Source organism: Solanum dulcamara, chromosome 10 (assembly GCF_947179165.1).
Source record: "Solanum dulcamara chromosome 10, daSolDulc1.2, whole genome shotgun sequence".
In the NCBI taxonomy this organism is placed as follows: Eukaryota; Viridiplantae; Streptophyta; class Magnoliopsida; order Solanales; family Solanaceae; genus Solanum; species Solanum dulcamara.
The window spans coordinates 44581992-44609694 of record NC_077246.1 but is presented as its reverse complement, the minus strand read 5'-3'; the positions used below and the strand labels follow the sequence as shown (position 1 = coordinate 44609694).

Genomic DNA, 27703 nt, shown 5'->3' with positions numbered 1-27703 from the left:
GACCGGGATAAAAGACTAACCCATAACAGGTATGTAGAGCTATCCTTCTTTTCTTTTGGCATGTCTTAGATGTAAGTTATGATTGATATGTATATGATATTTGGGATTCGATCCATTCATAAAGCCCTGAATATAAGTCGAAACTCTTGTTTACTTTTTGATGTTAGAATCCCACAATAGCTGAGTTGTTGCCTTTAAGTCTTCTATGTGATGAAAAGTAGCACATGTAAAGCCTATCTCTTCTTTCCTTTAGAATGAATTAATTTTAAGTGAAATGATATATGACATGGGTTTAGTGGTAATTCCAATTATGAGCTTTGAGTATAACTCGTGACTTGTAGTCACTTCTGAACATTAAGAGTCTGAAAGTAGTCAAACTACTATTCTCAAGCCTGCTATATAATGAATAGTAAGTAGAGGTTCCGGCTCCTCTTTTTAAAGGCTCTACAGTGATAATGGTCTATGATTGCATAAGTGAGTCTCTAACTACATGAGTTGTGTTTCTGAGTGCATAAACTATACTTATGATTTCATAAATTGTGTTGCATTATTTTGATACATGTTTGTGATCTCTGTGGCCCCAACTGATGTAAGCCCTAATGACATCTAAAGGGGTACCTCGGATAATTACTCCCCTAGTCTTCAGGTGACGATTCACTTGACTGTTTCATCGAGTCTCAAATAATGACTTAGTTACATATGGTTTCTCACTACTCTACTCGTGCATACTATAACCCATCCTTTCTCGAGTCCCACGATAGGCCGGGAACATTATCGTGCACAGTTATACCACTTCTTTCACTGTGTCCCAGGCCGGATGTGTATAGTTCCATGCATGAGGAGATGATTTTGTATGTGAGGTGTGATATATGTTATATGTTATGACAATATGATTATTCATCGATTCTCGGGCTGGCTGTAATATGATGGTATATGTGGCGAAATAAGGACGGAACACCGAGTCCCTCCTTAGAGGGTCGAATACAGTATGTATATTATAATGGTACGCTATAGACGTACACCACTCCATTCACCGAGTCCCTCACTAAAGGCTGGATACTTTATTTAGGCATGCATATGAGATTAGAGTGATATATTTATGACCCCGGGCCCCGTAGTGAACCGGATGTAATTCAATGATATACATGATAAAATTATACCATATACGATGATATGATGAAATAAAATGCATGATGATACGATGACATGTGAATATGAGGAAATGATTATGACACCGAGTTCACTAGAGGGCTAGGCACAACATATGATGATGTATATGATTATGTGTCCTAAGGTGCGGTACAATAATTCATTAAATTATTATACTTGTCCCATGTATCCCTATTTCAGTTATGGTCTCATTATAATGTGTTATGCTTTACATACTCAGTACATATATCATACAGACCCTCCTTTTCTCGGGGGGTTGCATTTCATGCCCACAAGTACAGATGTTCCTTTTGGAGATCCGTCAGCTTACGATTTCCTCTCAGCTATGTTGGAAGTGCTCCACTGTTTTGGAGCCTAATTTTTGATACTGGTGATTTGATGTATATATTTATTTCTTCAGGGGTACGACGGGGGACCTATCTTGCAATATGATGCAGTAATTACTCTTAGAGGTCTGTAGATATGTATATATGAGTTATTTATAAGTTTGTTTTGACTGTACCTATACAGCACGTTATAAATGTTTTTATGTTATGGCAGCCTCATCGGCTCGCGTGCCCTTTCATGATCTTATACGAATGAAAGAGGCTACATGTGTACGAAAAAATTTTAAACCATTGAGGTTTTTGTGTATACTATCACATCACACACGGTTCAACTTAAGTGTAGCTGATAGGTACGTATATGGGGGTGCAGGTCGGACCCCAATCGTGGCCTACGGGGTTGGGTCGTGACCATAACGAGGATCGTTATGAAAATAAGTAAAGCCTAGTGAGAAAGTGGCTAGTGATAGGACATGATCCATGTAATAAGAATATAAGGGTAAGTGTGAAATGGAAAAGTGGGCTAGGGAACAAATAAGAAAGACTTATCAAATTTCATAGGGAAATTTGTGAATAAATATTATGCGATAACGGAAATGATAGTGAGTGCAAGGAAAGAAAGAGTACCTGAAAGGAGTAAGCAAGAAGAAAGTGAGATGACAGTGTAACAATGGGTCATGACATGTGTAGCCGAAGATACGAATGCTAAAAGTGATGAAACTATGAAAGACCAAGTTGTAGAAGGATGAACAATGAGATAGAATGGGTGTTAGGGAATGATTGGTATGATACGAATAAAGATGGATGGACATAATAAGTTTTGAAAATGAGAAAAAGGATTATGTGGAAGTACTGCATTCCAAATAATACAGAGGTAGTATAAGATCTCTCTTATGCAGAATAAAATATAGACATAGATGGGATAAATGATAACAGAAATCTACGAAAGCACCCAAGATAGATATGATTAAATGAATACAGATATGGAACGAAAGGGGAATGTAGAATATGAAATTAAAAGTGCAATACGACTACAAGGTTATAAGGTAAGGCCTTGGTTGAGGAGAACTTGGTATGTTGTTGAGAAAATTAAAAGATGGTGTTGGGTACACAGTAAGGGCCAGGGGTATAAGGTATAAAGGGGTGGTGCATGCACACAACGTCACCCCAACAATAGTGGAATCCTTAAGATATAAATACGGTAAACTTAAAAAATAAATGGTGTAATATACATTCATCCCAAGAAACAAAGGATATAGGTTGGAATAAAGCTACTCCTACAAGAGAACCTTGGACAATTATCATCTTAATACAAGTATTGGCTAATTTAAATTGGAACGACTAAAAGTGCGAACTAACTTTTGATAAAGATAAGTGAAGTGTGGCCTTGGATGAGTTGTTTCATGGGTCACATTACACAAGTACATACTAATAGATGAGAAGTCGCACTATGTATGGAAAGGTTCTCATCACTTCGTGACTTAGTCAAGGTTTCATACATACAAAATCAAGTGATAAAGGATGAAGAAAGAGATGGACATGATACGGTACCAAGCGGATTGAGAAAAGAGGTTGGATGAGTTTTGAGATTGGACAAAGGTATAAGTACCCCCCCCCCCCTTAAGGGGGAAAACATGTGAGAAGAATTCAAAGGCAAGATAGAAACAATGGATACTACAATATAGTGGACATATATGTTTAAACTTCAAGAAGATCCCATTCTAAAGCAAGTTAGAAGTACGGAAAGACAACAATAAAGGGATAGAAGTCAGAATGGTATTTAAGGTGGAACATGAAAACTAGCAAGACAACGCTTAGGTAAATCTTGGGCTAATTCGAGTGCCTTCGCACATTATTGCAAGAATTGCAATGTAACGTGTGACAAAAGTGCTATGGCGCACTGGTATGACAAAGTTCTACAACACTATACCAGTAATAATAGACAAACCATAGAATGGCTATGAAGGTCATTGTGTGAGGGAACTTTAGCACTACTCGGTAGCCAACCCTGATGGGCAAAAAAATAGCAAAACCCAAAAAGTAAGGGTACCAGCTGATGTCATCTAAAGAAGGTAGGAAGTAATATATGAGGTCGAAGATGGCACAACAGGACCTTATCTATGAGATTCATTTTGCACTCTAGGGATGAATGATTTTATATGGAATGTCAACCGCAAATTAATAATATCATCCCTTGTTACTTTAATTAAGGACTATACAGTTGAATCCAAAGGTAGCTCGGACAATTGCCTACTACCTGTCAAGATTTCTTACGATATTAACTATCATTCTAGTCTCCAGATGGCCCTGTATAAGACTTGGTATGGCAGAAAGTGTTGGTCGCCATTGGTTACTCTGATATTGGCAAATCACGACTAATGTACCTTGGAACATTCTTAAGCTTCTTAAGATTTTTAAGTTTCTTGAAAGGCTCGTAAGCTTCTTAGAAGTTACCGTGTGAGATGGATAATCTATAACCCTACCAAATAACTCTAAGGAAGGGAGAATGTGACACCCCATAATAGGGAAGATTGGTAATAGGTCTATAGGAATCCGGAAGAAGTTGGAGGCCAAGAAATGAGTCGTAGGACTCGACTTACTTACATAAGCTATCAAATTGAAAATCTTACGTACTTAAACTACTTGAGTACATACCAAGCTTACGTGTAAAGGATTACATAATTTCATAAATCAATATGAGATTACGAACCCACGAGGAGAAGAAGAGAGAGACACGTGGTAGAAATAGGGAGTGCCATGTGGCAGCATCTTGAGGTGCCGTATGGCAGAACTAGCAGCAAGGGGTGAGCCCCACCTTCCATGTGGCAGACCATGAGGGATGGTGCGATGTGTTGGCCCAACAAGGGCTTAACATGTGTCACCACTTAGGAGTTGACACGTTTTACCCCTTAAAGTAGCCTATATATATATATATGTTTATGACTTTTTATTTCCATTCTTATCTTATAAGTCATATTTATCAAAAGAAAATTCTAGAAAGAAGAAGAAAAGAGAGAACTTGAAGCTAGAGAAAGAGAGCTACGGTTTTGGGAGGAAAAAAGAGGTAAGTTCTCTGATTGCTTTTCATGAATTAGTTATATACGGTATACCATGATGGTATGAAGGTGTTATTAATGTAAATTCATATTTTGGATCAGCCCAAACGGATAACAAACATCCACAAAGTTTTAGTCGCGCTAAAGGAACTTCTCAGGCGAGTTTTGGTGAGTTTGCCAAGTTTCAAGCAACGTAAGGTTTTTCCTTTCGAATTGGAGTTTATTATGATGTTATGAGGTATATTATATGTCTTAAATGAGTATGGAATTGGAAAAATTTCATAAGAATGCTTGACGTTGGAAACGAACTAAATTGAAGTCGTTATAGTTAAGTCGAAATTGAGTAGTGTGTTGTGATTGTGGTGCTGCGGTTGAAGCTGGTTGGATGTCATGTTGCAGGGATGGGAATTGTTATAAAAGGGGTGTGGGTACTTCTGGTTGCATCCACACGGCCCTACATTCCGTATTGTTAAAGGTTTTATGAAATAAAGGTTAAAAACTCTATTTTGGTATCGTAGTTTTGAGCTAGTTGTTTGGAGTTGTATTGAGTAATGTTGAAGTAATTTGATTGAATATATAGCTGATGGTTGTTTTTGGTAATATGTTTTCTAAGATTAACTGTGGGATAGGGCAAGTTACAGGGGAGATGCTGCCCGATTTCCGGTAACTTCAGAACTAGTAATAAACTAGTCGAGGGAAATGGATAAGGAAACGATTCCTATGGATACTTGGTTGTAGAGTTAGAACTTGGAAAGTGGAAGGTTACTAATCTTAGTATTTCTTCCATTTTATATAGGTTCAAAAGACGATGAGGCGAATATGGCGAAGGGTAATCCATAAGAGGTATGTGAAGCTACCTTCTTTCTCTTTGCATGTTTTTGGCATAAGTATGTAGAGCTATCCTTCTTTTCTTTTGACATATCTTAGATGTAAGTTATGAACGATATATATATGAAGCTTGGGGTAATTCTATTCATGAGCTCGGAACATGATGCATGACTCATAATTTTGGTTTACTTCTATATATTAAGGCTTTTAAGGTAGTTGAGTTATCACCCTCGAGTCTCCTATATGATGAATACTAATTGAATAAATAAGCTCTTATTCCTAAGGGTTTCTACGATGACGAACGTCTCCAATTCCATAATCCATTTAGCTTTGTCTCGATACATGTCTACGATTCCTGAGACTCCAGCTGATATGATTCCTAACGACACTTAGAAGGTACTCAAGATGATTACTACTCCAGTCTTCAAGTGAAGGTTCACTTGATTGTTTCTTTGAGTCGTGGATGATGTTTTAAGTTTCATATGGTTTCTCACTAATCTACTCGTACATGCTGTAACCCTTCTTTCTCCGCGTCCCACAATGGGCTGGAAATTATATCGAGCGTAACTTTAATACTCCTTTACCGACTCCTGGCTGGGTATATTTATGTATGTATGAAGTATACGATGATGAAATATCATATATGATGAAGTTTAAGAATACTATGACATCGTATGTGATGAAGTTATTCACCGAGTCCCGAGATGGATATATATATATAGTGATATGATGAAAATATACATCGATCCGTATATTTCTCGGCATTGTTTAAATTATGGATCGAGCTGAACATTCCTTCGTATATTTTATTATTTGATAATTGCATTGAGTCCCTTAATGGGACGGATGCAGTACGATATGTACACTACTCTTTCACCGAGTCCCTCACTAAAGGGCCGGATACAATTGATAGGCATGCATATGAAAACATAGTGATGTACTTGTAATGTATGAGATGATGTCGTATATGATGGTATGATGCCGTATACGATGCTATGGTAACATCGAGTCGCATAACGGGCTGGGAGTGATATGTGAGGATGATATGCATGCCCTTTTTTCATAAGATGCAGGTATAGTAAATTTTTAACTTTTATACTCGTTTCATACATCCCTATCTCAATTATTGTATCAATTATGATATGTTATGCTTTATATACTCAGTACATATCGTATTGACCCTATTTTCTTCGAGGGGCTACATTTCATACCTGCAGGTACATATTTTCATTTTGGAGATCCACCAGCTTATGATTTCTACTCAGCTATGTTGGAAGTACTCCACTATTTCAGAGCCTAACTTTTTGGTATTGTCTCCTATGTGTATATTTGTTTGTTCAAGGGTACGGTGGGGGCCCTGTCCCACCATATGTTATCATTAGTATTCTTAGAGGTCTGTGGATATATGTATATAGGTTTTATAAATATGCATGTACATTTTCCCTCATATGCTATGATAGCCTCGTTGGCTTATCTGTAATCTTGCCTGTTGATACATTATAACTCAAACTGGGGACAAGTTTACTTATAGTTAGCAGGGGTATATGTGAGTGTCCAGTTCGGGCACCCGTTACGTCCTACGAAGTTGGGTTGTGACATGTTTTATGTTGGGTTAGAATGCTCTAATTATGGTAGATGACTTATGGGGGTACTATGCTATGGACTTATAGTTCTACATGGTTATTGAGAATCTTGAGGTGATTAGAATTACTCTATTAATAGGACTACACAGACTGTTGTGATGCGTTACATAGATAATTGATAGTAAATAAAGATTATGTGCTCATGGTCTACCTAATTATTGAGGTGACCAAAGAATCTCTCTATATTTTGGTATGAGGTATATGATGGTTTTAATGGTAGTTGAAACTTGGTATGTAAAAGATTGCATGGAGTTGACATTGGGTGTGATTCAATATATTTACCTAGATAGGAAAGTACTGTCAGGTTTAAAATTAGTGCAATCATCCTTGGGTGTGACCCATATCTTTCATAAAATGCTTAAATGGAAAGAGAGGGAGGCATAGTTTGAAATATTTTGAGCGAAAAATGTGTTGCTAAGAAGACTTTGATACTAGTGACAGTTATAGAGTAAGGTAAATGAATCGTGTAGCTATGATGTTTTGTTAATATTAAGAGTGTTGGCTTCAATAGAGTACTGTGAGGAATTTTTGGTGATTTAGTTATTGTTATTAGATTCTTGTATATGTGACAACTAGGTTTTGGGGGTTAAGATTTTAAATACTTCCTTCCGCATTATTTTCTTCTTATGTTTGGGTTTAGTTTTACTTTTCCGATGGGAAAGGATAAGTGTCATCACCCAATTTAACACAATATTTATTTAAACACACCTCTTCAAAACTTTGGCCAAATTTTCAAAACATGATTCAAATGTGTCACCAACCACTAAAAAGTCATCCATAAACACCTCCATGGTGTCTTTAACCATATCCGCAAAAAAATATAACAAACACCTTTAGAAAGTGGCTGGTGTGTTACATAATTCAAAATGTGTGATGGTGGCCTCTAACAACATAGCTCCTTGGTATGAGGATTATCCAAACTAAAATATGCGTGGTATCTTTCCCAAGGGCTTAAATACGTGAAAAGGTACTATTGGGATGTATAGTATTTGTTTCATAAATGTACTAATCATGTAGTCTGGAGGTAGAGGTGGAAGTTGGTCTGATTCTTAAGGCTTGTCATGCATCTCCAGTTGGTGGGCACCATAGTGGGATGTGAGTGGCTTCAAAAATTACTCAAAGTGTGTATTAATGCCATCATTGTATCAAGATACCAATGCACTTATAAAAATGTGTATGCAATGCCAAAGGCAATGAGGTATGTCCCGACGTTATGAATTACCTCTCACTCCTTTTCTAAAGGAGGAATTGTTTGAGGTATATGGAATTGATTTCATGGGCTCATTTTTAAGATTTTAAGGAAAAAAATACATCTTGGTATTTGAGTATTATGTCTTTAATGGGTAGATATAGTGTCCTTTCCTACTAATTAATGAAAAAGTGTGACTCAATTCCTAAATTGGTATAGTTTCACAAGATTTGGGACTCCTTGTGATATCATTAGCAATAGAGGTTCTCATTTTTGTAATTTTTATTTTGAGTTGTTGTTGATCAAGTATGGAGTAAAGCACAAGGTGACCACTCCTTATCATCCACAAACAAGTGGTCAAGTTGAGGTATCCAATAAGGAGATCAAAGGTATTTTGTCCAAATTCGTAAATGTAAATAGAATGGATTGATCTCGCAAATTTTTTGATGCTCTTTGGGTATATCGGACCGCATTCAAGACTCCTATTGGTATGTATCCATATCAAATTGTGTTTGGGAATGTTTGTCACTTGACGATGGATTTGAAGCATAAAGTGTTATGGGCTTTGAAGAAGCTTAACTTGAATTAGGATGATGCTTCTAATGAATGTGTGAACCAATTTCATAAGATGAAGGAATTTTGTTTGAGAGGTTATAAAAGCTCAGCTCCCTATAAGGAGAGGATGAAAAGATGACATGTGCAAAAATCTTTAAATGATAGTTTAGAGTGGGTGATTCAGTGTTACTTTACAACTCGAGATTAAGTTTGTTTTTGGGCAAGTTAAAATCAAATGGTACAGGCCATTTCGAGTAGTTCATGTTTTCCCCATTGATACTATTGAAGTTGAGATTGAAAAGGGTTACAAGTTCAAGGTGAATGGTGGTTAGCAGCTAAAGTTGTATTTTGAAGAACAACAAAATTTGACCACTATTGATGTGATGTACTTGGACGATGCTTGAGATGTCTGTCCACTTTGTGCCATGGCATAAACTAAGGCGCTTTTTGGGAGGAAATCCAAGGTTTCTTTTTTGTTTCTTATCTTCTTCATCCATTTTTTCTTCTCCCTACACTACTAAATTTTTAGCAAATAAATCATAAAGTTAGTATTGCATTTGATTGTGGGCTTATATCATCATCTTCCCTTTCCCCCAAAACTCCTTGCATTCATCTCTAATTTTGAGGTTGGCTTTTGTTAATTTTCCCATAAATTAGTTCCTAATTAATTGAAGTGTTTTGTTGGGTCTTGAAGTATTGAGTATGCTATCTATTTTACATGTGATTGTGCTTATTTAGTGAATTTTATGAACCCTATGTATTGAATTCGATTCCAATTGATGTGGGTTATTTTGTGAACTCGAATCATTTTTGGGTGAAATTAGTGTGATTGTTGTTGAATTCGTGTGACAGAAAATATGATGAATACGTGGGTTTCATGATCATGTAGGGTGAAGTTTGACTAACCTATTATTCAACTACTTGACTTAATTTATCCCAATGATGGATTTGTGACATCTTTCTAACGGAATATTGTCGTTTGTTGAGTTCGAATCAAATAAGGGAAAAGTTTGAGTACCCTAAGTCTTTGGAACATCATGGGAATGCAAGAAATTGATTTGGAATGAGATGAAAAATTGATGCATAGTAATATGATCGTAAATCATTGTATGCAAAGACAACGGGGTGTGCTAATCTTGGTGCCTAGCTGATCACTTGTTAATGCACCAATTGGACTCTGTGATCGTTTTTTTATATAGATAGGGAGGTAATGAGTTGAGACAATTTGGTGAGCTCCATCTCCCTCACCGAATGAACTCAGCGCATCACTAATTTTCTTAGCTCATCACCGAATCAAAAGAATTAGAGAAGGCCAACCACTATTAATTTTGGCGATGACCCCTATAATTACCGAGTCCATTTAGTGATGCGCTGACTCCACTCGACGAGAATTAGATGTGAAACTCAAAATTTATGATCCTCTATTTTATTATCTCGTAAGAATGTCTCACCTTATAACTTTCTTCCACCACCATAGAAAAAAATAAAGGGGTTGAGATTTCTAAGCAATCGGTTATTTCTAGACCCACTCAACGCAAGTCTACGCGTATGAGTTTGATAGGGAAGAAAACGGTCTCTTAGTCAAGAAGAGACCATGATAGTGAAGCATCAGGGTCATTACAATACTCTTGGGTAAAGTAAGATCAAAACAATGACAAAAGAGTCAAATACTCCAGTCCACAATACAATTCAAGAAGTGTAATCCACTAAATGGAATAGGATTGAACTACGTTCCAAAGCAAGTCATGATCTATTAGATGATGTCCTAACTTGAACTTTTTCTATTGTTTCTCCCCAGTCATTGAATCATCTAAAAGTGTTGGGGTTGAGAACTATCCTTCGGGATAAGCAATTTTCCACAGATGGTATGGTAGGCCAGTACCTAGACATTTGGCGTACCATAAAATATTACAAGTTTGAGAAGTTCACAAAAGCCCAAAAATCATAAGTTCCTTCTTGGGTTCGTTAGTTCTATGAGGCCTATTCTAGGTATGTTCCAAAGGGTAAAAAGAGAGAGGTGCTTGACTATGTTGATATTTGGGGTGTTAAGGTGAAATGTGGAAAGTCAATGATGCATATGGTGTTAGATTGTACTATGTCAGAGTATGTTGACTTCATGACAAAATAAAGGCAAAACTATTGATGAAAATTGAGGGTGGTTGGCCTCATTTTTGGCTTCTACTACTACTCCATAAATTACAGAGGGGGGTTATGATTGGGAAGAAGTAGGTTTGTTACTGACTAGGTTTCATCTCGAGCTTACTTATGCCATCTTAAAATGAATCCATTATTTGTATGAACAAATGTATATTTCTAAGCTTTATTATAGCAAGGTAAAAACTTAATTTGAGATTGCGATGTGTGCGTGTCAAAATCAAACCTCTCTCTTTTCCCCTTGCTTGATTGCAGATTTAGTTCTCTTTGTGTATAGTAAGGCTATGGAGTTCACCCCCTCCTTGACTTGTGTCATTCATAGGATTGAACCAGAGTACCTACAGGGTAAGGCCGAGCGGAAGAAGAAAGCATTGATTGATTCTTCCCCTGTTGTAGATGTAGAGTCTTCGGAGCCTGATCCTACGCCTCCCACTCCTACTATTGCAGCTTAAGGTACCCCTACTACTACATCATCTCCCATTCCTCCTCCTACTTCCCACCCCTATTGATTCAAGATATAGTGATTAAGATAGGTCACCTTGCAAACTCGGATGATATTATACGGGCTTCAAGACTAGAGTTTGAGGTACTTTCCATGATTGAGTAGGGTATAGAAGTCACTCTTGTTCCAGTCCATGATGAGATAAAGGGTTATAGAGAGACTTTGAGGGTCTATAGAGAGAAATTAGATACCTTTCCGCTCCAGTTGAGTAGTGTGAAAATAAGGAAGGGGTTCTTGTGATTTGACAACCATAAAGTCTAATATTGCATGTTTGAGGAAATATGTGGATAAGTTCAAGTCAACCAATATCCCGATGTTATGGGTTGGTGTTGATTCCCACAAGGGTGAAACTCCTGAGGTTCCTTTGGCTATTGTGACCAAATAGGTGGAGCTGATTAATCGGGCTAATTTTGAGACCTCCTTGATTGATTAGGAGGCAGTAGAAGTTCCTGAGGAGAATGGCATTGATCCATATATTTAATTGGAGGACTTGGAAAAGGTGATGGTAGAGGCAGCTAAGGAGGATTCCATTCGCATCACTTCCATAATCGGGTCTAGTGGGTCCAAACCCACTAAGGTGCCAATTGTACCTACAAATTGGAGTTGAACCAGGCACTAATGCCCAAGATGTGGTCACACCAGCGGACCAGTCAACTCCAAAATCCTCAAAATGTTCACAAATGCCTTAAAAATATCTTCGAAATAGGCTGCTCACGAAATGAATTATCCTTAATCTTTTTGAAAATCCAAGTTCAGAATATCTATCAAGAGATCAAAACCTGTAGGAAAATAGTCTTGGTAGATTTCTGAAGGAACTGCGCAAATCAGTAAGGTCTTTGACAAGTCCGCGTTGCGGACTTACTTGCCTCTGCGTAGCTGACCTGGCAGTATATTTTTGACTGAATTTAGTTTTTAGTAAGGGCACTTTAGACTTTTTCCAAATTGTTAGCTAATGAACTTAGATGTTTTCAAGACCTAATTCAACTCTATAAATTAACCTAAACCTTAATTCTATTCATTCTTCTATAATTCACCTACTCAAATATTTCTCTTTCTACAAAAGACACTCAAGGAGTACATTGAATACTTCAAGTAAATGCACTCAAGCTCTCCATCAAAACTCTCAAGTTCTTCCAAATTATTTGGTCTTCTCACTTAAGGTATATGGGTATTGATTCATGGATTCTTTCATCCATGAAGCACAATCAATTTCTCAAGGTATTCTATCAAATTAAAGTTTGGTATTTTATGGTTTTACGATCTCTATTCCTATTGAATGAATTATGATTCAAGTATGATCATAAGTCTATTTTGATATAAATTAATGGTTATTATATTAAATTGAAAAGTGTTTCCATGAATTCTCCTATTTTGATTTCTAGGGTTCATGAGGTAAATGTGAGCATTTTGAATTATACTTCCTAATGATATTGTGTATATTAATTATGTATGGGCTGATATAAACTTTATGATCATGCATGTTTTCAAGTCAATTTTATAATTTTCAAGTCAATTGATCATGCATTCATGTCTTTCCCTAATTTCAAGTACAAGCTATGGTCATGAATTTTCAAAGTATGAATTATGATTACGTATTTCAATAATGATATGTTTATGTATGTATGATTTGTAATGTGGAAGAACAATACATGCATTACACTTATGTTATAAAAATAAGCTACTCTATAATTTTAAAAGTATGATAATGACTATGGTATATGAAATTATGATTTCTATGCTATGTATGTATTTCATGGGATTTGACTTAGCACTGAATGTGGACTTGAGGTGGGGACTCAAAATATGGGGTCCTTATATAAAGTCTCTTTTTGCATAGTTACGTACCACTGTAGATACAAAGGGATTTGAGGCGAATACCCAAATCTCTAAGTGGTGAGTACCCAAAATATCAAGGCTTGGAGGAGAGTACCCAAGTGTAAGAACTAGGGGTGAGTACCTGGTTCACATAACTGCTTAGTGGATCCACTTAGGCATGTATGAGTCTACCTTGGCAAGTAGTCTCCCCCTTTCCTCAGATATTGGGGTAACATTGGGATTCCATGGTATAGTTGGCATGGTCTTATTGTCCGTTATGGTTCCTATCCCACATATGTATGGTCCTTTTCATGTTCTAAATAACTAATAATATCTTTTAATTTATATGATACTCTTATGGCTTATTATGCATTGATCCTTCTTAAAGACTACTTATGATTTTTACTACTTCTCCTATCATGCTATTTAAAATGGTCATTTATACAAACATAGTTTTCTATGCATTGCATGTCACGCCCACATACTTAGTACATTCCAATGTACTAATGCATAGTTCTTGCCTACATTGTCTCATAATATAGGAGTTGAGGTTGAAGATCACACTCATCTACGTGGCTAGTTAAGCTTTCCTATCTAGCGGTTGTGGTAAGTCCTCATTTATCAAGGACTAGTTATCGAGTTAGTTATTGTTTTAAAGGAATTTTTCTATGTTTCATATTGAGGGTGAGCTAGGGACACGTTTTAGCCCCCACCCATAATTATGAGTAGAGGCATCTAGTTGGACAAATATTTCGAGCTTATGTCATCATCTATCATTTTTAAATTTCTATTTATGATTTAGACACTCTTATGATGTTTTCCCTTTTACTTTACCCTAGGAATGCTTATGATATGTACAAGAGGCTTGGTTGGAATCCTTCGGGGTTCAATTATTGTGTTATAACTAGGCACTAGGTCGGGTCATAACAAACTTGATATCAGAGCACAAGGTTTTTCAAGTGTCCTAGGGTGTCCAATGTGCCACATCAAGTAGAGTCTTATTCATGGGTGTGAAGCGTGCCACACTTACGAGTAGGAGGCTATGAGGCATTTTAGAATTCTCACTTCTTTCATGATCCATGTCATGCTATAGAGTTTACCATAAGACTTCTTTTCCCTAATGGTCTTTCTTTGTGCTTTTCAGAAAAATGGCTGCAAAAAGACCACTGTCGCCAAGGAAAAACAATGCTAATGAAGCCCAATCTCCCTCATCTCCTCAATATAATATTTTTCTATCAGACCAAGTGACTGATGTGTAGTTTCAAACTGCCATCACTATGCTAGCCCAAGTGGTGACTATCCAATGGGTTGCGGCTCTTCCTAATGTTTCTACTCCAGCCTCAAGAGTAAGCGACTATACATGGATGTGACTTCGAAAGAAAAAACAAAGTTGGCGGCCTACCAATTAAAGGGTGTTGCTCAAGTGTGGTACAACCAATGGAAGGCCAAAAGAGTGAATGAAGGTCCTATAGATTGGGAAAGTTTTAAGGGTGCATTTCTTGACCATTTATTTCCCTTAGAGTTAAGGGAGGCGAAGGTGATGGAATTTATCAACCTGAAGCAAGAGAGTATAAGTGTGAGGGAATATGCCCTTAACTTCATGAAGTTGTCCAAGTATGCTCTGACCTCGGTGTCCGACCCTCGAGCCCAAATGAGTTAGTTTATATCAGGGGTTTTAGATTTTGTTATTAAAGAATATAAGAAGGCCATGTTAATAAACAAAATGGATATCTCTAGACTCATGACTCATGCCGAGCCAATTGAAGAGGAGAAGCTTAAGGAGGTTCCTAGGATGACTAAGAAGGACCGGACTGAGAATGGATCATATTTTGATAATACTTCAGTGCCTAAGTATCACAAGGATAAGGTGCCTAATCCCAGATATTAAGGTGACAATTACAGTGGTCAGGCTTTTCTAGCATGCCAAATGTGTGGAAGGTACTATCTGGGAGATTGTTTAGCCTGTTCGAGTGTATGTTTATGTTATGGTGTGAGGATCACAAGTTGAGGCATTGTCCAAAGGTTGCTAAGAATGATAAGGATAGTCATAGTCAATCTCATACCTATCCCTCTATGGGTCCCCAAACTTAACGTGGTGCTTCATCCGATAAGTGCAAATTCCCTTTTTGAAATGGTAACAATTGGTATGGATTGGTTGGATACATCTTATGCTTTTATAGATTGTAGAACTCATTTAGTCAAGTTTCAATTCCCAAATGAGTCTATTTTATAATGGAAGGGTCAGGATTCAATAGTGAAGGGTAGCTTCAGTTCTTATCCTAAGGCTTTAGTTTGGGGTCATGATAGAGAGAGAGAGAGTGGCCATTATGTATTTCGATAAAATATGGCATTCTTATCCCATTTAAGGTTATACACATTGAGGAAGAGCTAGATGGATCTTGTTATGTAAAATATTGTCATGACCTGACCTAGGGCCTAGTCGTAATACAGCCATCGAATCCCCAAACGTCTCCAACCAAGTTTCTTGTACATATCATAAGCATACATAATGTAAAATATAAAAGCAAAAACAACATAAGAAAGTTTAAAACCATGAATAGAAATCTGAAAATGTCTTATGACAACATAGACTCAAACATATGTCCAATTAGATGCCTCTAAACATGAGTATGGGTGGGGGCTAACACATGTCCCTAGCTCACCCTCAATATAGAACGTAAACAAATTCTTTGGAAAAGAAAAATAATAACCAACTTGAAACTAGTCTCCGGTCAATGAGAACTCATCACAACACCTTTAGATAGGAACGCCTACTAGTTACGTGGACGATAAGGATCTTCAACCTCAACCCCTATATTATGACACAATGTATGAAAAAGTATGCATTAGTACGTTGGAAGTTACTAAGTATGAGTGAGTGATATGCAACGTAAATCATGGAATGCAAAGGTAAAGTAAATCATATGATAAGATGGAATACGTAAAGTCATGAGAAAATCATATTAACCAAAGCATTTAAAAACATAAATTCAAAAATCATAACATACTTAAGAGATCATACATATGTGGCATAGGAACCATAACCGACAATAAGACCATGAGAGCTATAACATGGAATCTGATGATACCCACATCGAGAAGGAGGAGGCTACTTTGCCAAGGTAGACTTCTAATCATGAACATGTGCTATTTTTGGATCCACTAGCTAGGCCATAAAGGCAACCTACGGTGGCACGTAGTTTATGGGACATGAGGATGCTACTAAGGCTTTTGGTAGGGTCCCACCTTAAGTCCACTCAGTGCTAAGTCAAATCTCATGGAATACATACATAACATAAGATCATAATTTCATATATCATAGTCATGATCATAGGATTGAAATCTTAGAGTAGCTCATTTTTATAACATACTTGTAATGTGAGAATTGTCCTTTCATCATTACAATCATATTTGCATAATCCATATCGTTAGGCCTTAGGTCACCACATAGGGTCTTAAGTCACCTTACTTCATAATTTGCATGAAATTCATACCTTGAACTTAGAGTAAAACTCAATTGCGTAATCAATTACCTTTGAAAATCATATAATTCACTTGAAAACATGCATGATCATTATATCATCCCATACATAATTCATATAGATAATATCCTTTGGGAGTATAAATCAAAAACCTATAATTTACATCATGAACCATAAAAATCAAAATAGGAGAATTCATGAAAAAACTATTTAATTTAATTCAATAACCATCAATTAATATAAAAATAGACTCATGATCATACTTTAAATCAAAATTCATGCAATTGGAATAGAGATCATAAAACCCATAAAATTCCATACTTTAATTTGATAGAAAACCTTGAAAAATTAATTGGGATTCATGGATTAAAGGATCAATGAATCAATACCCACATACCTTGAGTGTGAACACCAATTAATTTGGAAGAAATTGAGAGTTTTGATGGAGAAATTGAGTGAATTTTCTTGAAGTCATAAATGGAAACCCTTGAGAGTTTTTTAGTAGAGAGAGAAATATTTGATAGGTTAATTATAGAAGAATGAATAGAAGTAAAGATTTAGGTCAATTCATAGAGTTGAATTAGGTCCTAAAAATGTCTAGGTTCATTAACTAATAATTTTGAAAAAGTCTAAAACACCTTTAAATAAAACTTAATTCGGCCAGAAGACCTTTGTAGGTCCATGACGCGGTCCTATCATGGACCACACTATTTTGTGAATTCTTCAAAAATATTTCTTCTGATCTACGGGTCCTAAAAATCCACGGAGACCATTTTCCCACAGGTTTTGACCCCCTGATCAATATTTCGAACTCAGATTTTTCAAAAAGATTAAGGATAATGCATTACATGAGTCGCCTATTTCCAAGGCATTCTTAAGGTATTTTGTAGGCATTTTGAGGGAAGTTACAATATCTTCCCATTGGAAACATTCGTCCTCGAATAAGATTCAACTAATATAGGAAAAACATAGAAAAAGGATTGAGAAACCCAATATGGACATGAGGACACTTGAAAAATGCATAGAACGTGTAAACTTCGTACATAAAATAAAACATAGTCCTTGAGAGAAATTATTTTCATGAATCATGCATGCATATGAATGACATATGGAACTAAAGCAAAGAAGTTTAATCGACTTGATCATGTGCAACTTAGTACCTTTAGGCTTGAGTGAAAGGAAATAGATAAGGATATCACTTCGTCATATCTGATTCTGCTTCCCACGTAGCACTCTCTTCTTGTTGATTCCTCCAAAACACTTTGATAGATGCAACATCTTTATTTCCCATCCTCTTCACTTGGTGGTCTAAAATCTCAATTGGGACCTCCTCATAAGTCAAATTCTCTTCAATATGCATGTTCTCCCTTGGTACAATAGAATTTGGATCACCTACAAACTTTCTCAACATTGACACATGAAATAACGGATGAACCAAAGCCAACTTAAGTGGCAAGTCTAACTCATATGCTACCTTGCCAATGCGTTTGAATATTCTATACGGTATTATATACCTAGGGCTCAACTTTCCTTTCTTACCAAACCGCATTACCCCTTTTATAGGTGAAATCTTCAAATACACCATATCATCCACATCAAATTCAAGCTCTCTCCTCCTAGTGTCCGAATAGGACTTTTGACGATTTTGAGCCATTTTCAATCTTTCTCTTATGAGCCTTACTTTCTCCATTGCATCAAGTACTAAATCTGGACCAATCAACACCATCTTACCAACTTCAAACCATCCCACCAGAGACCTACATCATCTCCCATACAAGGCTTTAAAAGGAGCCATTTGGATGCTAGAGTGATAACTATTATTGTAAGAGAAAACAATCAATGGAAAATAGTCATCCCAACTTCCTCTAAGGTCAATCACACATGCCCTTAACATATCCTCCAAGATTTGAATTGTTCTGTCGGCTTACCCATCGGTTTGAGGATGAAAAGAGACACTTAACTTGACTTTAGTGCCAAGACTTTTTTGAAATGACTTCCAAAAATGTGAACTAAATTGAGTATCTCTATCCAATATAATCGACAAGGGAACACCATGAAGTTTCACAAGTTTATGAATATACAACTTAGCATAATCTTCGGCACCATAAGAAGTTTTGACCGGTAGAAAATACACCAATTTGGTCATTCGGTCCACAATAACCCAAATAGAATCATGTTGTCTTCTAGTACGAGGAAATCCCATGACAAAGTCCATATTCACATCTTTCCACTTCCATATAGAAATTTCAATTTCTTGAGCTAGACCTCCCGGCCTTTGATGTTTAACTTTAACTTATTGGAAATTAGGACACTTAGCCACGAACTCTGCTATGTCCTTCTTCATTCCATTCCACTAATACACTTCCCTCAAATGACGATACATCTAGGTGGATCTCGGATGAATTGAATACCGAGAACTATGGGCCTTATTAAATATCAACTCTTTTATTCTATCAACATTTAGAACACACAACCGACCTTGGTAATGTAGTACCCCATCTTCTCCTAGGGAGAAATCCTCAATGGACTTTTCGACAATCGACTTCTTTAATTCGACCAAAGTTGGATCATTGCCTTGCTTGGCCTTGACGTCTGCCATAAGAGACAATTCCAAACCATTATGTATAAAAATGCTTGCATCATTGGAATCAATAAAATGCACACCTAAATGTGCCAATCTATGGAACTCTTTGACCAATTCCCTTTTACCTTCCTCAACATGTGCGACACTACTCATAGACAACCGACTAAGAGCATTGGCTATAATATTTGCCTTACCTGGATGATAGAATGCGCTCATGTCATAGTCTTTTAGGAGTTCAAGCCACCTCCTTTGCCTAAGGTTTAAGTCCTTTTGACTAAACACATTTGCAAGATTCTGTGGTTGGTAAACACATCAACACACACCCCATAATGATAGTGGCACCAAATTTTCAATGCAAACATAACTACCGTAGGTTCAAGATCATAGGTTGGATAAATGTTTTCATGTACTTTAAGTTGCCTAGAGGCATAGGCTATAACCTTACCATGTTGCATCAAGACACAACCCAAACCAACACGCGAAGCATCACAAAAAATAACAACACCATCTGAACCTTTGAGCAATGTCAAAATAGGAGCTGACGTAAGACGATCTTTCAATATTTAGAAACTTTTCTCACATTCTTCCGACCATTAAAATTTTACCTTCTTTTGTGTCGACTTAGTTAAAGGCGAAGCAATAGATGAGAACCCTTAAACAAACCTTCTGTAGTATCTGGCTAAGACCAAAAATCTTTTAATGTTCGAAAGAGATAATGGTCTAGGCCAATTTTTAACTGCCTTCATTTTCTTTGGATCTACTTTAATTTCATCACTGGACACCACATGGACAAGAAATGCAATCTCTCTTAGCTAAAATTCACATTTACTAAATTTAACGAATAGTTTCTTTTCCCTCTATGTTTGTAACACAATACTCAAGTGACCCATATGATCTTCCTCATTTTGAGAGTAAATCAAGATATCATCAATAAACATCAGTACAAATAAATCCAAATATGGCTTGATAATGCGATTCATCAAATCCATAAATATAGAGGGAACATTTGTCAGCCCAAATAGTATTACTACAAATATAAAATGACCATACCTTGTTTGAAAAACCATCTTGAGAATATCACGCTCCCTTACCCTCAATTGATGATAACCGGAATGGAGGTCAATCTTAGAAAAATAGCTTGCTCCTTATAATTGATCAAACAAGTCATCTATTCTTGGGATTGGATATTTGTTCTTTACAGTGACCTTATTCAATTGCCGGTAATCTATACATATTCGAAGTGACCCATCTTTCTTCCTAACAAATAACACGGTAGCACCCCATGGTAAAATACTTGGTCTTATAAAAACCTTATCCAACAAATCCTTCAATTGTTCTTTCAACTCCTTAAGTTCTGCCGGAGCCATATGGTAAGGAGGAATAGAGATAAGTTGGGTATCGGGAAGGTTTTATGCCAAAGTCAATCTCTCTTTCGGGAGGAATATCAGGCAAATCATTGGGAAACACGTAAGATATCCCAATCAATAGCTTACGTAGAACTTCATAGATAACGTGGACCACCTGGAAATTCTTTAGAAAAAAACATAAAAAGAAAATTGGGGTGTTACAAGTCTCCCCCCTTAAGAAATTTCATCTCAAAATTTACCTTATACTCAAAACAAATGTGGACACTTAATTCACATATCCTCTTCTCACTCCCAGGTTGCTTCATTGCTAGAATGATTCCTCCAAAGGACTTTTACTAAAGGAACTTTCTTGTTTCTAAGCTCTTTTGTCTCATGGGCCAAGATTTGTATAGGTTCCTCATTATATATCAAGTCAGGACTTATCTCTCAATGGATTCGACAGCGAGAACATGAGATAGATCGGAGCGATATTTTCTAAGCATAGAAACATGAAAGACATTGTAGATTCTATCTAACTCCGGTGGAAGAGCCAGTTTATATGCAACTGGACCAACTCTCTCAAGTACTTCGTATGGTCTAACAAATAAAGGACTTAGTTTTCCTTTTTGGCCAAATCTCATAATCTTCTTCTATGGAGAAACCTTTAAAAAGACCTTATCTCCTACTTGATATTCAATTTCACGCCTCTTAAGATCAGCATAAGACTTTTGACTATCTGAAGCAATTTTTAGACGATCCTTGATGACTTTTACCTTATTTTCCATTTGTTTCACCATCTCAGGGCCAACTAGTTTTCGTTCACCAACTTCACTACAGTAAAGAGGAGTTCTACACTTTCTCCCATATAAGGCTTTGTAGGGAGGCATGCCTATACTTGATTGGTAGCTATTATTATAAGCATATTCTATCAAGGCTAGATGTCTGTCTCAACTACCTTCAAATTCCATAATGCAAGCTCGAAGCATATCTTCCAAGATTTGAATCACCCTGTCGGATTGACTGTCTGTCTTAGGATGGAAAGATGTACTAAAGTTCAACCTAGTGCCCAAAGCTTCTTTCAATTTAATCTAGAATCTAGATGTAAACCTTGGGTCTCGGTCAGATATAACAGAAACAGAAACCCCATGTAACCTTACAATCTCCTCAACATACAATTTGGCTAGACATTCAAGTGGGTAGTCCACCTTGATGGCCAAGAAATGAGCACTTTTGGTTAGCCTATCAGCTATAACCCAAATTGCATCATGATTTCTTTGAGTGTGTAGAAGCCGAGAAATAAGGTCCATAGTTATTCTTTCCCTTTTCTACTCAGGTATCGATAAGGGTTGTAACAAACCAGTCAGGACTTGATGCTCGACCTTTATCTGTTGACAAACTAAGCATCTAGAAGTAAACTCCGCTATGTCCTTCTTCATACTATTACACCAGTAGTATTCTCTAATGGTTTGGTACATTTTAGTACCTCCAAGATGCATTGCATATGGTGAAGTATGTGCTTCATTCAAAATTTCCTTTCTCAAATTGTCATATTTAGGGACACATAACCTATTTTGATAAAGTAGGACACCATCCTCCCTTAATTTAAAATCAAACTTTTCTCCAATTTGAGCTTCTTTGATCAATTTCACCAGCTTCTCATCTAACTTCTGTGCTTTTTTCACCTGTTCAAGTAGAACTGGTTTGACTTGCAAATCGGCAACAATAGAGACATCAGAGTTAAATGCAAGACAAACATTTATGGCTCTTGGTCTAAGAAATAAAGGCAAGTGGCTTAGCAATAAACTAGCAAGGGCTTTACGACTTAGCGCATCTGCTACCATATTGGCTTTACCCAGATGATAATTGATCGTGCAGTCATAATCTTTAATGAGTTTAAGCCATCTACGTTGCCTCAAATTCAACTCTTTTTGTGTACCCAAGTACTTCAAACTCTTGTGATCAGTAAATATGTTACACTTTTTGCCATATAAGTAATGCCTCTAAAATTTCAAGGTAAATACTATGACAGCGAGCTCAAGGTCATGAGTAGGATAGTTCAGTTTGTGTGGTTTCATTTTTCGAGAAGCGTGCCTAACCATTTTCCCTTATTACATCAAGACACAACCCAAGCTATGGAGTGAGTTCCTCAAAGCTAAGTACTGTCAGAGGTCAAATCCTATAACCAAAAAATGGCATACAGGACAGTCTCTGATATGGAAGCACCTCATGAAGAACAAGCACAATGTTGAGCCTCATATCCAATGACAGATACTGTCTAGTTCTTGCCTCTTTTGGTGGGATAATTAGTTGGGAGTTGGCCCCTTAGCTAATTTCAGGTCTGCCAGTAGTAGACAGAACAATACTAAGGTGTCTTCTTTCATAATTAATGGTCAATGGAATGCATAACTGGTCTCTCAGAAAGCACCTCCTCAGTTTGTACCTAGCATCCTGGCAAGTAACATCAACTATCAGCCCCACAAACTTGATCAGGCCTCTTGGAAGCCTAATAGCAGTGGGGAATTTAGTTGTTCTTCTGCCTGGGAACTTATCAGGGACAAAAGGAGTAAGACAAGAATTAACTCTCAAACATGGCACAAACACATTCCTTTTAAGTGTTCCTTCCTACTCTGGAGAGCACTTAGAGGGAAACTACCTACTAATAAAAAGCTTATCAGCTTTGGAAAAGCCCCAGCCCAATGTTACTGTTGCCATAGAGCTGGTTTGGATACCATTGACCATATATTTGTTTCTGGAAACTTTGCCAGGAAGGTTTGGAGTGTATTTTCTGATTCTCTAGGTATTAGTAAAGAATACACACCCCTTAGAAACCTGATGATGAGGTGGTGGTCCAGTAATTACAGTATTGAGGTCCATAAACTTATCCTACAAGCAACTCCAATCTTCATATGTTGGAACCTATGGAAAAATAGAGGTGCCATCAAATATGAAGGGAAGCAGTCCAATATTACAAGAGTGATCTACTCAGTCTTCAAGGATAACTTCAACCTTCTAAGCACTACCTACTCCTATATCAGCTGGCCAAATAGCTGGAAGGAACTAGTCCTTCTTGTGGAAAAATGTACTAATGAAGTTAATGTTAGTACTGTCTACTGGAGGAAACCTTCAGCTCACATGGTGAAGCTGAACACTAATGCTAGTGCACTTCACAACCCTGGAAAAATAGGAGGGAGAGGATTGCTAAGGAACAATCAAGGAGATCTTCTCTTTGCTTTCTCAACCCCTTTTGGAGAAGGCACAAACAACCAATCTGAAATATTGGCAGCCATCTTTGGTTTGACTTGGTGTCTCCAATTAGGATATACTAAAGTGATCCTTGAAGTGGACTCTGAGCTAGTAATCAGATGGATAAAACACCTAGCTCAACAACCATGGACTGTCAAAGCACAACTCCAGCAGTTGCAGGACATCAGCCATCATTTCCAGGTATTCAAGTGCAGTCACACTTACAGAGAAGCCAACTTTACAGCTGATGCCTTGTCCAAGCATAGCCACAAGTGCACTACTCCACATATATATCTCACTAAGCAAGAGCTACCCAAAGAGGCAAGAGCCTACTTTGAGCTTGACAAACTGGAAATGGCCAACTTCAGAAGAAGAAGGCTTAAGAGAATCAAGAAGCCACCATGACCTTTCAGCCTCATTGGTCCAACTTACTCTTCAAATTATATATTCTATGCATAGCTTTAATCAATTTGAAGGTTCTATAGTTAGGACCATGGTAAAAGGGAACACCTCCCTTGTTTTATGCTTTCTTAGAATAACCAAATTTCTTTTACAGGTTAGGATTAGAATAGAACCTTTCTTCTTTCTCTTTCTCCTTTTTGTCCTTGTACTTGTATGTAGGTACAGGTACTCTAAGGAGATGATCATATGGAATGCTCTCCTCCTAAAGATAACTTGCAACAACATACAACTGAACAATTCCAATATGAAGGCACCAAGAAGCTGGCTACAGGGCAGCATGTGCAGGGTGAGTTGCAGCATATGGACCTGTCCAAAGGCCTCCAATCTTTGCAAGGTTGCAGAAAATACTATATTGACAAGGCCCAAGAATTTTCAGTCCAAACGGATATTTGGAGACGTTAGGCGAGAGACATTGAAAAAATCAACTTTCTTAAGACTAAAGAGAGGGCCTTCAGTAATTTGGACCCTTCAACATGGGAAGCAAGCCTTCAAACTTTGCATGGATAAATAAAAGGATATATATGCAAACCTCATGAAGTTTCATCTCAAACGGATAATTGGAGACGTTAGTCGAGCAACTTGGAAAAAGATAACAGTCTCCAAAGCTCTTACTGAGGTCCCTTCTTTATTGCTAGTTTGTGCAAGTTCTTTTTTACTTGGATTTGTTTGTTGTATTATTTTAGGTTGCTGGAGTGATATAACAACTTTCTTTAACAACAAATACATAAAGAAAACTTCAAATACAACTTCCACCACCCCTACAACATCTAAGCTTCAGCAGGCTAAGATGTGCAGGGTGTGTTGCAGCATGAGGGCATGCACCAAGGCATCCAAACTTTGCAGGATTGCAGCATATACTCTTTTGAAAAGGCCCAAGAAGTTTCTGCTCAAACGGATGATTGGAGACGTTAGGCGAGCGACCTTGAAACAATCAGCTGTCTTAAGCCTAAAGAGAGAAAAGTTTGCTATTTGGAAGCTCCAACTTGGGCAAAAAGCCTTCAAATATTACAAGTATAAAGAAAAGGCTATAGGTTCATACCTTATGAAGTTTCAACTCAAACGGATAAGTGGAGACGTTAGGCGAGCGACCTTGAAAATCCTAATAGGCTCCAAAATCCATGCTTTTCTGTTAGCCTATATAGGTCCTTCTTCTTCCTTGTCTTTGTTTATTTGCTGTGTAGTTGCAGGTAGTTGGAGATATACACCAACATACTCTAACAACAAATACATAGAGGACACCACTGATACAAGACTCACCAAGACTGATACAAAAGGATTGTGCAGAACTGGAGGCTCCTCATGGTTTTGGTACTTGTTTGGTTGCCTGTATTCTGTTGATTGTTTTTCTCTAGGTGCAACAACTACTGGGGAGCCACACATAAAGAAGCTGAACCAGATCACAAGGAAGGGCCTTTTTTTATGTGAAGCCTGCTCCAACAAGCTCCTTAACCTCTCCTACTATGAAAGCAACTTGGAGCTACACACAAGCCTACAGCAGCCTATCCATTCCCCCCCTATGCTACCTTGTGCAATCCCTTTCCTGCTGGTTCTTGTTTGTTTTGTAGCTGCAGATGGAAGGATGGATTCATCAACATGCCTTATCGACACCTACATAGAGGACATCACAGATACAACCACCAAAACAAATACCTTCACTAAGAGGCCTACACAAGGACTGTGCAGAATTGCAATTCCCTCCTGGTTTTTGTGTTTGTTTGGTTGCTTGTTTTTGTTTGAATGTTTTTGTTTAGGTACATCAACAATTGGGGAGCTATCCCATCAGAACAAGTTGGAGATGCTCACCAGGACTCCACAGAAGCAATCCCATAGCATCCACTCCAGCTTTTGGTTTTGCTCTTCCTCATCCCTTTATGTAGACCCTCTTTGGATCTGTTATAAGGGCTGCAATAACCTAGGGCTTCGATGGAGCAGCATTTTCAGCTTGCCATCTACATTCTTTAACATCTCTAACAGCAACACACTCCAGCAACAACTCCTCCAACTAGCAGCACACAAGGAACAAATACAAGTTAATAGTAATGGCTACAGCAGATTGCAGAATTCTTTGGTTGTGTGGTTTGTTGGTTTTGTTTATCTGTGTAGGTACTCCAAGAAGTTGAACCTGATCACAACAAAGTTGAACCTGATCACAACAGCCTTCCAAGATACATCAACAGGCCTTAACAACAACTACATAGAGGTCATCATAGATACAACCATCAAATCAAAAATCCCCACTAAGAGGACTTCATATGGCCCTTACTGGTTATTCTGTTTGGTTGGATGTTTGTATTCTATTGATGGTCTATATGTAGGCACAATAGCATCTGGGGCACCTTGGCAAATAAAAGGAAATAACATGGAGACAACAGCCTACCATGTTAGGAATTCATCAACACATCAGCCCTCCATCCAGGCCAATTTCTCTTATGATATACCTGCAACAACACTTCAGCATCACAAGAATCTTGCAGCTATTTGCTTTTTGTCTTTGGAAGCAACAAGGAGATGCATACAGGTCTACAACAGCTTCCATTTTTGTTTGGGTCCTTTGCTACTTCTTGTGCAGGTCTACAAAGCCTCAAACAAAGGAAGACAACAGACCCACATGCAGGGGCCTCATCTATTCCCTTCAGCAATCCTTACATTACGGATGCACTCCTTCCATTCATGCAACAGCATCCTTGCATCCAAGACTATTGGAACCTCTTTATATTTGTGGGTGTGCAGGTACAGGAGTACCCCTGATCACCCTCGACAGCACTGGAACCATCCAAAATGCATGACACACTCTCCAACCAACTGCTCAAGTCAGGGCTGCACCACATACAAATTGCAATGTACACCTTCTCTGTCCCTCAGCTTCCTTAACAATAACAACCCCAAGGTTGTTGGCTGCTATGGCTCCATTTACTTCCTATCCTTTCATCCTCCTTAGCTGCTTCCTGCCTTTGATGTGGCTACATAATTCCTTTGGACCTACTTGGTATGATATGGCTTAAAAAGGCAAAGATGAAGATAATTTTCCCATCCCATGTGAGATAGAAGTTTCGTATACTTGTTCTTCTTCAATATAGCTATGTCTGAGTCGTAGCATATTTGAATAGGACTAGTGTAGGTTACTTTATTGTATTCTCATGGAAGGGGAGAGTCTCCCTCATTTATGCTTTCTTAGCCGATTTGTACTGGGAGGAGTCTTCTCATAGGTTTACTGCTTTCTAGTTATAGTTAGCCCCTTTTTTGTACCGGGGATGAGTTAGCCGACCCTAGTAGGTTAGCCGACTTATGAACCAACATAGGATCGGAGGTAAGGTTTTATGTCCCCCTCCTTGTATTTTTACTTTTGTTATT

The 27703-nt window shown here is 37.6% G+C and overlaps 1 protein-coding gene across 1 annotated transcript; it reads left to right on the top strand.

Annotated features, from left to right (window-relative positions):
- Positions 1–14958: 14958 nt before the first annotated feature.
- LOC129869765 (uncharacterized) lies at positions 14959–24295 on the top strand. Its single transcript, XM_055944386.1, has 2 exons — positions 14959–15102; positions 23066–24295. Exons 1-2 carry the CDS (start codon positions 14959–14961, stop codon positions 24293–24295), a joined length of 1374 nt encoding a protein of 457 aa, XP_055800361.1.
- The last annotated feature ends 3408 nt before the right edge of the window (positions 24296–27703 follow it).

What these genes read in the sequence shown, in the direction of transcription:
- LOC129869765 (XM_055944386.1), top strand. Translation starts at nt 14,959, where the DNA reads ATGGATATCTCTAGACTCATGACTCATGCCGAGCCAATTGAAGAGGAG. An exon ending in CTAAGTATCACAAGGATAAG is followed by an intron (nt 15,103 to 23,065) that starts GTGCCTAATCCC and finishes CTGGTCTCTCAG; the next exon opens with AAAGCACCTCCTCAGTTTGT.